We start from the raw sequence: 13,293 nt of genomic DNA on the forward strand, positions 1-13,293 counted from the left end.
CATACAGTATACTATACTAGCCTTCTCTTTCATACAGTATACTATACTAGCCTTCCCTTTCATACAGTATACTATACTAGCCTTCTCTTTCATACAGTATACTAGCCTTCTCTTTCATACAGTACACTATACTAGCCTTCTCTTTCATACAGTACACTATACTAGCCTTCTCTTTCATACAGTACACTATACTAGCCTTCTCTTTCATACAGTATACTATACTAGCCTTCCCTTCCATACAGTATACTATACTAGCCTTCTCTTTCATACAGTATACTATACTAGCCTTCTCTTTCATACAGTACACTATACTAGCCTTCCCTTTCATACAGTATACTATACTACCCTTCCCTTTCATACAGTATACTATACTAGCCTTCTCTTCCATACAGTATACTATACTAGCCTTCCCTTTCATACAGTATACTATACTAGCCTTCCTTTCATACAGTATACTATACTAGCCTTCCCTTTCATACAGTATACTATACTAGCCTTCTCTTTCATACAGTATACTAGCCTTCTCTTTCATACAGTACACTATACTAGCCTTCTCTTTCATACAGTATACTATACTAGCCTTCTCTTTCATACAGTATACTACCCTTCCCTTTCATACAGTATACTATACTAGCCTTCTCTTCCATACAGTATACTATACTAGCCTTCCCTTTCATACAGTATACTATACTAGCCTTCCTTTCATACAGTATACTATACTAGCCTTCCCTTTCATACAGTATACTATACTAGCCTTCTCTTTCATACAGTATACTATACTAGCCTTCCCTTTCATACAGTATACTAAACTAGCCTTCCTTTCATACAGTATACTATACTAGCCTTCCCTTTCATACAGTATACTATACTAGCCTTCTCTTTCATACACTATACTATACTAGCCTTCCCTTATACTTTACTAGCCTTCCCTTTCATACAGTATACTATACTTGCCTTCTCTTTCATACAGTATACTATACTAGCCTCCTCTTTCATACAGTATACTATACTAGCCTTCCCTTTCATACAGTATACTATACTAGCCTTCTCTTTCATACAGTATACTAGCCTTCTCTTTCATACAGTATACTATACTAGCCTTCCCTTTCATACAGTACACTATACTAGCCTTCTCTTTCATACAGTATACTATACTTGCCTTCTCTTTCATACAGTACACTATACTAGCCTTCTCTTTCATACAGTATACTATACTAGCCTTCTCTTTCATACAGTACACTATACTAGCCTTCTCTTTCATACAGTACACTATACTTGCCTTCTCTTTCATACAGTATACTATACTTGCCTTCTCTTTCATACAGTACACTATACTTGCCTTCTCTTTCATACAGTACACTATACTTGCCTTCTCTTTCATACAGTATACTATACTAGCCTTCTCTTTCATACAGTATACTATACTTGCCTTCTCTTTCATACAGTACACTATACTTGCCTTCTCTTTCATACAGTATACTATACTAGCCTTCCCTTTCATACAGTATACTATACTAGCCTTCTCTTTCATACAGTATACTATACTAGCCTTCCCTTTCATACAGTATACTATACTAGCCTTCTCTTTCATACAGTATACTATACTAGCCTTCTCTTTCATACAGTATACTATACTAGCCTTCTCTTTCATACAGTACACTATACTAGCCTTCCCTTTCATACAGTATACTATACTAGCCTTCTCTTTCATACAGTATACTATACTAGCCTTCCCTTTCATACAGTACACTATACTTGCCTTCTCTTTCATACAGTATACTATACTAGCCTTCTCTTTCATACAGTATACTATACTAGCCTTCCCTTTCATACAGTATACTATACTAGCCTTCTCTTTCATACAGTATACTATACTAGCCTTCCCTTTCATACAGTACACTATACTAGCCTTTTCTTTCAGTATATTATATACAGTATGTCCTGACGCGCCTTCTGTAAACGAGGATGCTGATAAACCAACATTGTGACCAGTTCCAGTTCCAGTTCGTTCTCAACCAGCTGTTCTTTCCATATGCACACAGGCAAGGTAGACAGAAAAACAACCCATTCTTTTTGATTTATTTTATTACACTCTTAACCAGTACAAGTTTGTAACAATGGAAAATCTCACTTGTTGTCATTGTCCTGTCCACGGGGACTGCCAGACGGGTGTGGCGGGCAGGAGAGTCACGTGGTTTGGCTGGTTGGATCTTCCGGGACATAAATGACATCTAGCTCAGGTTTCCAGGCACATGTAATCCAAAGCCAGCGTGCAGAGCTCCAGAAACTGGGTGAACACTGTATGATGCATAACAGGTCTGCCCGTCAGGTCTGACGCAGACCCAGAGCTGGCAGATTGGCATGTAGAACTAATCACAACTTAGGCTCTCACAGATAAATACGTTTGTAGTTTTACCTGTGAATCAGCGAGGAGGAATGTCTTTTCAAATCAACATTTGCTCAATTTATTGGGAAGGATACAAAGCAGCAAAATTAAAATCTATGATATTTATAATCAGTGTTGCACCTGGACATTAATGATCTTGGGCTGTCATTAGGTTTACTGACACCAAAAGTGCAGGTTTGATGCATCGTCAACTAGATACAGTTAACAGTCTAGGGTCTAATTTGAACAGTAATATGCTGCAGTGTTCCCATTCTCAAAGACCGTTGAAATGACCGGCCAAGAGTATATAATGAGAAGCATCCTAAAGTAGTATGGGCTATGAGAAGCATACTAAAGTAGTATGGGCTATGAGGAGGATACTAAAGTAGTATGGGCTATGAGAGGATACACCGCTGATCAAGTTAAAAGCAAAAGGAACATTGCAGCACTTTTAAATGAGTAATTGGGAATAATTAAGGGTCTGTCTAGATGCTGAATGTCGAGAGTGAACCAGTGGTAAAAAGTGACTTGATAGGACCTCAAACAGGAAGTGGGAACCTCAAAGGAAGGAAGTCAGCGGCTCAAACCCAGCGCAGAGTTGGGGAGCTGTGTACCTCACGCTGGAATATTCAGTACAGGGATTGATTGTAGACAAAATAAATACAAAAAAAGGGTGCTAGTGTGCCAACACTAGTATCCCCTTCCCTTGCCTCCCACCCCCCAAATTCCCTTCCCGCCCCCACCCCCCCAAATTCCCCCCCCCCCAAATTCCCTTCCAAGTCCATTAACACTGGGGCTCCTGCTGCCTGTCGTTTGATGCCAGTCTTCAATCTCAGCGTTGGAATAGAGATCTCTCTGAGGAAACAACACGTAGGAACGTCAATCATTTACCCTCCAGACATGCGCAGTAACCCCCCCCCCCCCCCCCCCCACACACACACACACACACACACAGGCGAGTCAGTCATACCCCGGCTGTGGTCCTGCTCATCTATGCCTGGACATCTGCCAGTTCAGGGGGCATGGGGGACTTGGGGTGCTTGCTCTCAAAATGCTGCTTGAAAGTCTTGGGATCAGGCATCTGTGTCTGGAGAACAGAAACCAGGGATGATGTCAACAACACAACTAAGGAAAATCAACAAATGAACAATAGTCAATGTGCTGGTCCCAGTAAGGTACGGACCCGACACACGGGGCAGGTGTGGACCAGCGCAGCCATGGCGGCGGTCTTCTGGTCGGCGGCCTGGCCCTTCTTCTTATCCGCAACCTTCTTTGCGTTCTTCTGCTGGGACTGAATCTTCTGCTGCCCGCGAGCCATGGCCTACATCACAAACGAACACACCCAAACACCCACACACATCACAAACGAACACACCCACACCCAAACACATCGCAATCATAAGATGTGGCAACTACTAGGTCCAAATAACGAGACTACTAGGTCCAAATAACGAGTCACCGTGCCTGATACATGGTAGCTATCGTGTTAGTGCTAACCTGAGTTAATTGGTAGTTATTAGAACTAACGTGAGTTAATTGGTCGTTATTAGAACTAACGTGAGTTAATTGGTCGTTATTAGAACTAACCTGAGTTAATTGGTAGTTATTAGAACTAACCTGAGTTAATTGGTCGTTATTAGAACTAACGTGAGTTAATTGGTCGTTATTAGAACTAACCTGAGTTAATTGGTCGTTATTAGAACTAACCTGAGTTAATTGGTCGTTATTATTACGGCCTGGCGAGGCTAAGCTAAGCTTGGTTGCTATTAGATAGCTTTAGCTCATTAGCTAGCCTAAGCTGGCCAACTCGTTCTTCTACTTAGTAACTAGTCTTAGATAGCTAATTGGATAACTTTAAGTTCCTATAACCTGGACTTGACCATATTCCCTGAGTGGATGAACAGGATCGTGGCAGAAGCAGGTTTTACTAAACTGGGTCAATTAACCCACATGAACTACCAGCTGTTCACTTTCCCGTGTGATCAAACCTTCTCTTCTTCTCTCTGGTCCCGTTATTCAGTCAAGTGAAGATATAACCGCATGTATACACGTATTAACTAACAAACACGGTTGTCTATAGACCTGAAATTAATCATGACATAGTATTAAATATCGAATAATCAAATACCTTTCCGTGTCTCCCCTCTTCTGCTCTCCGAGGCTTCCTGTGTGATGGTGAGTAAAGGAGAGAAGAAGAGAGAGAGAGAGAGAAGAAGAAGAGGCTGGACCAAGTCTAACAGCGCCCCTATCGACCTGGTGGTTGGTTTGATGAGTAGACAATGAACACTGACTTTGGCCCTTTCCGAATCCAGTCCCTCCCCACTCGCACTCAGTCACCGAGTGCACTCCGTTTTGTAGTCCCCTCACAGCTGAATGTAGTTCCCTTGATTAGGGTGATTATGGTGGATGATACACAAAATCATCACAGAAAACACCGGATAATTGTACCACAGCTTCGCGGGAGTAAACAGTATCGTATCCCGTCACTTCCGCTGGATGACTCGAGTAGCATGCTGTATTTTCTCGCATACTACACGCGTTTTGTGGAACAGTAGGTACTATATAGTATGTAGTATGCCTACTATATAGTGCCTACTATATAGCAAGTAGGTAGTATGCATTTCGGACACGGCCACTGACTTTGAGCTATCGCTCCACCGTTCGTTCGTCCTATGAGCAAAGACATGTTACTGAACGGGTCTACCGGGCCCAGGCCCAGGGGCCCAGGCTCAGGGGCCCAGGCCCAGGGGCCCAAGAGCTCAGGGGGCCCTTTGCATTTCTTGCCGCATAGTCAAAAGGCTTAGTCATTCATTCAATAACAGACCCTCAAAAATCCTGCTGAAAAACTGAAGCAATAGGCTAGCCTAAACATTCACTTGACGTCACAAGAAAGAAACCATCATGATACCTGTAGTTTTTAAGTGAGTGTTTATAGTACTTGAGAGGGGCTGAGTACTCCATGCAATATGGGCCCTTCAACTCTTTTGGGGAGAAAGTAAGTCCCCCCCACAGAGTTGAGGTCTCTCGAGTCAAAACCGAGCTGAATAAAGCTGCTTTTATTGTGAGTTTTCTCAAATCATCTGCAAATTGGATGCCGTCTCATTGGGCAAATTAAAAAATGTGATAAATGAAACGGGTGTGTGGGGCGTGGGGGGGTGGGGGGTGGGGCTTTACGTGTCTGGGCCCAGGGGACACATCATTTCATAATCCGTTTATGACAATGAGATGTACCAGAGCCCACCACTAGGAGTGCTAGCCACCTTTTTGTGCGTGGCTGTAAGCCAGCGCACCTGGGATAGCGTTTGTCCGGTTGGCACTCCCTTCTTCTGGTCAATGTTGACCTGCATTTCTCATGGTGACATGGCTCCTGGAGGTGTGCTGGATATATAGCCCGGGTGACCCCTCACCCAGGCTCGGGGTGGTAAAAGGATAGCCCCTCACCCAGGATCGGGGTGGTAAAAGGATAGCCCCTCGGCCCCGAGCCTGGGGGGGAGAGGAGAACACAACACCTAACCCGCAAGAAGAAGAAGCAGGATTACACAAAAACTACCACACAGATTCTCATGAAACTGGGTGGAGGGGTGCATCATGGGCCAAGTTAGAACACATGAAACTGGGTGGAGGGGTGCAGCATGGGCCAAGTTAGATCACATGAAACTGGGTGGAGGGGTGCATCATGGGCCAAGTTAGAACACATGAAACTGGGTGGAGGGGAGCATCATGGGCCCAGTTAGAACACAGGAAACTGGGTGGAGGGGTGCAGCATGGGCCAAGTTAGAACACATGAAACTGGGTGGAGGGGTGCAGCATGGGCCAAGTTAGAACACATGAAACTGGGTGGAGGGGTGAAGCATGGGCCCCGTTAGAACACATGAAACTGGGTGGAGGGGTGCAGCATGGGCCAAGTTAGAACACATGAAACTGGGTGGAGGGGTGCAGCATGGTTAGTTAAGTTAAAGCTACATGAGATATCTCAGCACATTGGCGGCCTCTCTGGTCGTGATAAAATCAGCACTTCGTTTTAAGAACCACACTACCCACAATTCCCCACTCACTTGCTGTAATGATGGGAAAAAAAATACTGTATAATAACAAACGTGCGTGGAGCAGACTGGATTGGGAGATTGTAGCTACTTCAATGGACTTCCTGGAAGGATGGCTTCAATGCAGGTAAATACCGCTCTTCTTTCTTTTATGTGCATGTAGATGAATTTGCGGGCTGAAATGTTTGTCTTCCTGATATTGTGACACGCAAAACAACGTGTCACTTCCGTTTCCACCTCAAGATTTCCTGCCAGTGAACTAGCCAGTACACCGAAATTATAAAATAATAAATTCACAGGGTCTCATGCAGTCTCATGTCACGAAAACTATTTTTGGGGGTCTTGCTAAGGCCAATTATAAACGAATAGCAAGTGAAGGTGAATATTGAACTATAAAAACGTTCTCATTGAGCTTTAAGAAACCAGCTGGTTGCGGATCCGAATCACGGGGCGGTTCCACAAATCAAAACTTTGAGCGAAGCCATCTCCCCCCATACGGGGTACTAGACTGGGGGGTAAGTGCAACAAGCTGCCCCCCGCCAGCTCCATCCCCAGGGGGGCACCACAGAGCTGCCCAAACACGGCCGCCCATTCACCTCCATTCATTTGTTTGGAATGGGCTTGACGACCAAGGGTCCACTTGAAATGTCCCACTAAACTTTGAGCAATGCCAGCTCCCCGTGTGGGGGCGCTAGAGACACTGGGTTTAGTCTGGGGGGTGCGGGGGGGGACCCCGGAATGCATTGAGCCCCCTGAGGCCTGAACACGTCACACACCTCGTTTCATTTGGACTTGGGCTCAGGAGCCAAACAGTTGAACAGCTGTATGCTGATGTGGGAAGTAGTGAAGTTACGTATAGAGCGCGTAGTGCAGGTTCCTCTGAAACCATCCATCTAGGACTCCATTACTCCTCCATTCAACAGTAGAGCAGACTCAGGGCCCAGATAAATAAAATACATATAATATATTATATGATATCATACAATACTTTCCCCCATCCCTTAGTTTATATGCAGCACACAATTAGGCTGCTACCGTCTGGTGATGCCAGACCTTCGGTGTGAGGTGATATTGGCTGCTCTACCTTTGTCAGTTGGTGTCAGCAAAGCATTCAATGAGGCCTCCAGTAATCTATTTGCGATGCCTTGTGGCTAGAAGCCTTGGTGTTTCAGAAAGCCTCACTTCGCCATCACTAGTGGGAAGATCACCACCTTTCAAACCCATAGAGTATGAACACATCCTGGCTTGATTCATCCTTGTTTTACATGTTAGGATTCTCATAGGATAGTGTACCATATTAATTCAAAAAGAAATTCCACATCTCCACTCCATCATTGGCACATACAGTAGGAACAACACGTTTATTGTCCACTTGTGTGTGTTTCTGTATTTGGAATGGGGAAGCATTGTGTTTGCTCAGAGTGTTGTGTGATCTGCGCTGGTTGTTACTCAGGAGCAGACCTGCTTCAGTTCACACTAGCTTCTTCCTACTTCTACTTCTCCACAAGGCTAACTAAACTAAAATAATAGGTTTGTAATGTATTTTTCACTCACTCAAAGAAAGACAAATACTTATTGGTCAGTGTTTCACCAAGACATTCCTCTGTCTAAGTTGAGAACAGTTTGTTAGAAAGTCTAAAACTAAAAACTCTACAGTGAAGTAAATTCGACATATTTTGCTTTCTGGGGATTATTTGTTGCTTTCACTTCTGCTGAGCTCAAATCCCCTTATGTAAACACACACACACACGCACGCACTCACTCACACACACACACGCACGCACGCACGCACACACACACACACACACACACACACACACACACACACACACACACACACACACACACTCTTCCCCTACCCCCACTACGGTGGCCATTTTAGGACATCCTCACGAGTCAGATGTCAGATATCACCTAGATATTGTCAGATATCACAAGTCAGATGTCAGATATCAGATATCAGTTGTCAGGTATCAGTTGTCAGGTATCGGGTGTAAGAGGTCAGATATCGACTGGCCCTGACCCGAGGGGGCGGAGTCTCGCCACCACGCCACGAACCCCACAACCCGGCCTCTGAGTGGGCTGGAGACGCAGGGTTTTCACCTTCCTGTGGACGCTTTGCTCCCACCTCAAACACTCGTTCCTGTCTGCCACATCTTCCTGTTCCTGTCTGCCACATCCTCCCTAACCCCCCGCTCTTTTCTTGCTCCTATCTGTTTTGCACTTTCTGTGAGCTGCTTGCACAGTGCCCCCTCCCTCACATTCACATAAGAAACACTTCACTATTATTATTATTTTAATGACTTTATTTGTGCAGGGACAGTTCACATTAATCGACAGCACATTAAAAATATGACTGTAAATGTGACAGACAGTGTTAGCTAAAAGCTCATTTTCAACTGTTGTCCCTGGGCAAGGTGTTAGAAGCTGCTAAAAAGAACACAGCAGTGCATGCAACAATTAACATGCAGAGAAGAATAAGAAAGGCACATTATGCACAGAACAAACATGCTTCAAAAACATGCACATGCTTCAACAAATACACTTCAGACAACAAACATGCATATGTGCATGGCAGGCATAAGACAGACAGACAGGTGCAGACAGACAGGGCGGGACTAAGACAGACAGACAGGTGCATACAGACAGGGCAGGACTATGACAGACAGACAGACAGACAGACAGGTGCATACAGACAGGGCAGGCATAAGACAGACAGACAGGTGCAGACAGACAGGGCAGGACTAAGACAGACAGACAGGTGCATACAGACAGGGCAGGACAGACAGACAGGTGCATACAGACAGGGCGGGACTAAGACAGACAGACAGGTGCAGACAGACAGGGCAGGACTAAGACAGACAGACAGGTGCATACAGACAGGGCAGGACAGACAGACAGGTGCATACAGACAGGGCGGGACTAAGACAGACAGACAGGTGCAGACAGACAGGGCAGGACTAAGACAGACAGACAGGTGCAGACAGACAGGGCAGGACTAAGACAGACAGACAGGTGCAGACAGACAGGGCAGGACTAAGACAGACAGACAGACAGACAGGTGCAGACAGACAGGGCAGGGATAAGACAGACAGACAGACTGCTAAAGCTGACAGACTGGTTGTTAATGAGCCAGGCGTTAAGGTTGTGAGTGAAGGAGCTGTGGTGCTCTGTCTTGTGTAGTGAGAGAGTATTCAGATCTTATGTGTATTTGGGGAGTATTCAGATCCTATGTGTAGTGAGAGAGTATTCAGATCTTATGTGTAGTGAGAGAGTATTCAGATCTTATGTGTAGTGGGAGTATTCAGATCTTATGTGTAGTGAGAGAGTATTCAGATCTTATGTGTAGTGGGGAGTATTCAGATCTTATGTGTATTTGGGGAGTATTCAGATCTTATGTGTAGTGGGGAGTATTCAGATCTTATGTGTAGTGAGAGAGTATTCAGATCTTATGTGTAGTGGGGAGTATTCAGATCTTATGTGTAGTGAGAGAGTATTCAGATCTTATGTGTAGTGGGGAGTATTCAGATCTTATGTGTAGTGAGAGAGTATTCAGATCTTATGTGTATTTGGGGAGTATTCAGATCCTATGTGTAGTGAGAGAGTATTCAGATCTTATGTGTATTTGGGGAGTATTCAGATCTTATGTGTAGTGAGAGAGTATTCAGATCTTATGTGTAGTGAGAGAGTATTCAGATATTATGTGTAGTGAGAGAGTATTCAGATCTTATGTTTAGTGAGAGAGTATTCAGATCTTATGTGTAGTGAGAGAGTATTCAGATCTTATGTGTAGTGGGAGAGTATTCAGATCTTATGTGTAGTGAGAGAGTATTCAGAGTCTTAGGAGCTGGAACAGAGAAGGAGAGTATTCAGAGTCTTAGGAGCTGGAACAGAGAAGGAAAGTATTCAGAGTCTTAGGAGCTGGAACAGAGAAGGAGAGCATTCAGAGTCTTAGGAGCTGTAACAGAGAAGGAGAGTATTCAGAGTCTTAGGAGCTGGAACAGAGAAGGAGAGCATTCAGAGTCTTAGGAGCTGTAACAGAGAAGGAGAGTATTCAGAGTCTTAGGAGCTGGAACAGAGAAGGAGAGCATTCAGAGTCTTAGGAGCTGTAACAGAAGGGTAACTCACTAAACGTGGTTCTCCTGCCTGGAACCACTAGGGCCCCACAAACTTTTTCTCTGGTGAGTCGATCACGGGTAGTTTCCTGGGTTATGTAAATGCTCAACGGAGAAGGTGCAAGGGCAGTAAGAATGTTCTAGGTTAAGCAGCTGTTATGGTATTTGGTGAGACTATCCCAACTCAGAAGGAGGTATTTGGTGAGACTATCCCAACTCAGAAGGAGGTATTTGGGCCGTATGTTGCAGATGTGGTCGTGTCTGGGCTTGATCCAGCACCCTGATAGCCTGCTTATAGACAGATTTGAACTGTTTTAGGCACACAGACCTCAATCAATTCTAAGCAACAAAAACATAATTGTTACAGATACATTTGTAGCGCCAGTCTTCTTGATCAGGTATTCAGTTTGTGATTGAGATGATGTTTTCCTTCGATGGTAGAGGAAGTAGCTCTTCTTTAAATACACTATGGCCTTTCTTTCCTCTCCTGAGGTCTGCTGGCTTATCACACAGACACAGACAGAAGCGGAAGCTACTTGTGGGTATGTCATGTGCACATATTACTGTATGTTTCATGTTTATGGACTGTTTGAAACAGGAAAGGAGGTGGAAACATATGACTGTCATAACTTGAATTCAGTGTTTCAGCTCTAAACAATATTTAATGGACATTTAATGGATGCTGAAACGATACGTACAGTAGATAGATAGATGGATAGATAGATACTTTATTGATTGACATTGATTATTCATTGACACCTTCAACCAGAATGCTATCTGCTCCAGCAGTGTTGTGTGTTGATCCTGAGGGCTATGATGGGAACCAGGGACCTCTGGGTCTGATAGCGAGAGTAGTGAGAGACCGCCACACTTCCTCAAGACCAGCCGTCCACAGATCACATCCTCTTTTGCGTCTTCCGTCTCTGTCTGTGTTCCTCAGTTGATCTCATCCCTCCATCATCCCTTCCCTCTTACTTCTCAACCATTCAATAGAGTGAGTCATGTTCTTCTACAGATCAGGAGAGTCATTGATAAAACAGAAGGATGTGTTGCATTGTTGGGGCTACTAAGAAAAAAATGCTAGAGAAAGAGAGATAGAGGGAAAGGAGATTGACACTATCTTCCTTGTCCCAAGTACATTTAAGTCAGACACTTTTTTTAAAATCCCAAGCCACTTACAGTTATGAGCTAGTGCTGCCTTGCTCAAGGGCACAACAGTAGCCTGCGACTGATGGGAAACCACTTGTCAAGTGATTAACTGTAACTCAGTCACGAACCAGCAGCCTTTCACTCCCCATGACCACTAGGCCACCGTCCAAGACATTCTCCCAGCCTCTAAACGCTCACTTCCTGTCGGTAGATGTTTATCTTGGTCAAGCCAAAGTTCCTCTTGCTGGTTTCCTGCATGCCTCTGTGCATCTCACCAGTATCACTTCATACATCAAGTTTGAACACTTATTTACATCTCCTCCGCTGAACTCTCCAGCAGATAACTATCTCCTCTGGGTTCTCACTGACCTCTCCAGGGTATAACTATCTCCTCTGGGTTCTCACTGACCTCTCCAGCGTATAACTATCTCCTCTGGGTTCTCACTGACCTCTCCAGGGTATAACTATCTCCTCTGGGTTCTCACTGACCTCTCCAGGGTATAACTATCTCCTCTGGGTTCTCACTGACCTCTCCAGGGTATAACTATCTCCTCTGGGTTCTCACTGACCCCTCCAGGGTATAACTATCTCCTCTGGGTTCTCACTGACCTCTCCAGGGTATAACTATCTCCTCTGGGTTCTCACTGCTCCCCTCTCTTCTCACTGAAGAGGAAGCTTTTTGGTGGTGTAACTGATGAAGTGGTTTTTATTAGAGGTGGTCATGTATGAACACAACTGAACATACTTGTGTTCTTGTGTAGTTTTTTTCAATCAGCCATAACAGACAATAACAGAAGACATAAGTTACAAAACTATATACAGAAATTAAGTCCAGTGTTTCTTCCTCTGGGGGGTAAAAAGGACGGGCACTAGCCCAGTGTCCATGTCTCTGGGAGGGGTAGAAGGGCACTAGCCCAGTGTCCATGTCTCTGGGAGGGGTAGAGGGGCACTAGCCCAGTGTCCATGTCTCTGGGAGGGGTAGAGGGGCACTAGCCCAGTGTCCATGCCTCTGGGAGGGGGTCTCCAGATTATAATAAGATTAGCCTAGAACCCAGTCTCCAGATTATAATAAGATTAGCCTAGAACCCAGTCTCCAGATTATAATATCCTAGAACCCAGTCTCCAGATTATAATAGCCTAGAACCCAGTCTCCAGATTATAATAGCCTAGAACCCAGTCTCCAGATTATAATAAGATTAGCCTAGAACCCAGTCTCCAGATTATAATAGCAACACCTTATCCACAGAGCCACAGGGCAGAGCATTATGGTACATCTGGCAGAAGAGTAAAGAGGAAGTGAAGAGAAATAGCCAAATGTTTGTGTATCTGCCCAGTGATTCAGATAGCATATGATTTAAATGTAATACCACAGGATCCAGGCTAAGAAAGTGTAATTTTTCCTAATCCAGTCTGTATTGAGAATGACGAGGTCTGCACATACCTGCTACTCCAGTGAGGATTCACTTTATTAGCCAAACAGCATAAACCTTCTATGGTCACCAAGCGCCGTTCTCCAATACAAGACCCCTAGTGTTGCTAACAATACTCAACACTATATCAATGCACAGTCAGGGTTCATCTGATTTGCTTCTCATGAATC

The 13,293-nt window shown here is 44.4% G+C and overlaps 1 protein-coding gene across 1 annotated transcript; it reads right to left on the reverse strand.

Annotated features, from left to right (window-relative positions):
- Positions 1-3,122: 3,122 nt before the first annotated feature.
- Positions 3,123-4,566, reverse strand: LOC311323084 (zinc finger protein 706). The gene is made up of 4 exons (XM_084455227.1): positions 4,515-4,566; positions 3,570-3,707; positions 3,357-3,473; positions 3,123-3,241 (listed from the first exon to the last, which is right to left on the reverse strand). Exons 2-3 carry the CDS (start codon positions 3,702-3,704, stop codon positions 3,378-3,380), a joined length of 231 nt encoding a protein of 76 aa, XP_084311353.1. The 5' UTR covers positions 3,705-3,707; positions 4,515-4,566; the 3' UTR covers positions 3,123-3,241; positions 3,357-3,377.
- Positions 4,567-13,293: the final 8,727 nt, after the last annotated feature.

This window comes from Borostomias antarcticus (genome assembly GCF_949987555.1).
Source record: "Borostomias antarcticus genome assembly, chromosome: 21".
Taxonomy (NCBI): domain Eukaryota; kingdom Metazoa; phylum Chordata; class Actinopteri; order Stomiiformes; family Stomiidae; genus Borostomias; species Borostomias antarcticus.

What these genes read in the sequence shown, in the direction of transcription:
- LOC311323084 (XM_084455227.1), bottom strand. Translation starts at nt 3,704, where the DNA reads ATGGCTCGCGGGCAGCAGAAGATTCAGTCCCAGCAGAAGAACGCAAAG. An exon ending in ACACCTGCCCCGTGTGTCGG is followed by an intron (nt 3,474 to 3,569) that starts GTCCGTACCTTA and finishes TCTGTTCTCCAG; the next exon opens with ACACAGATGCCTGATCCCAA.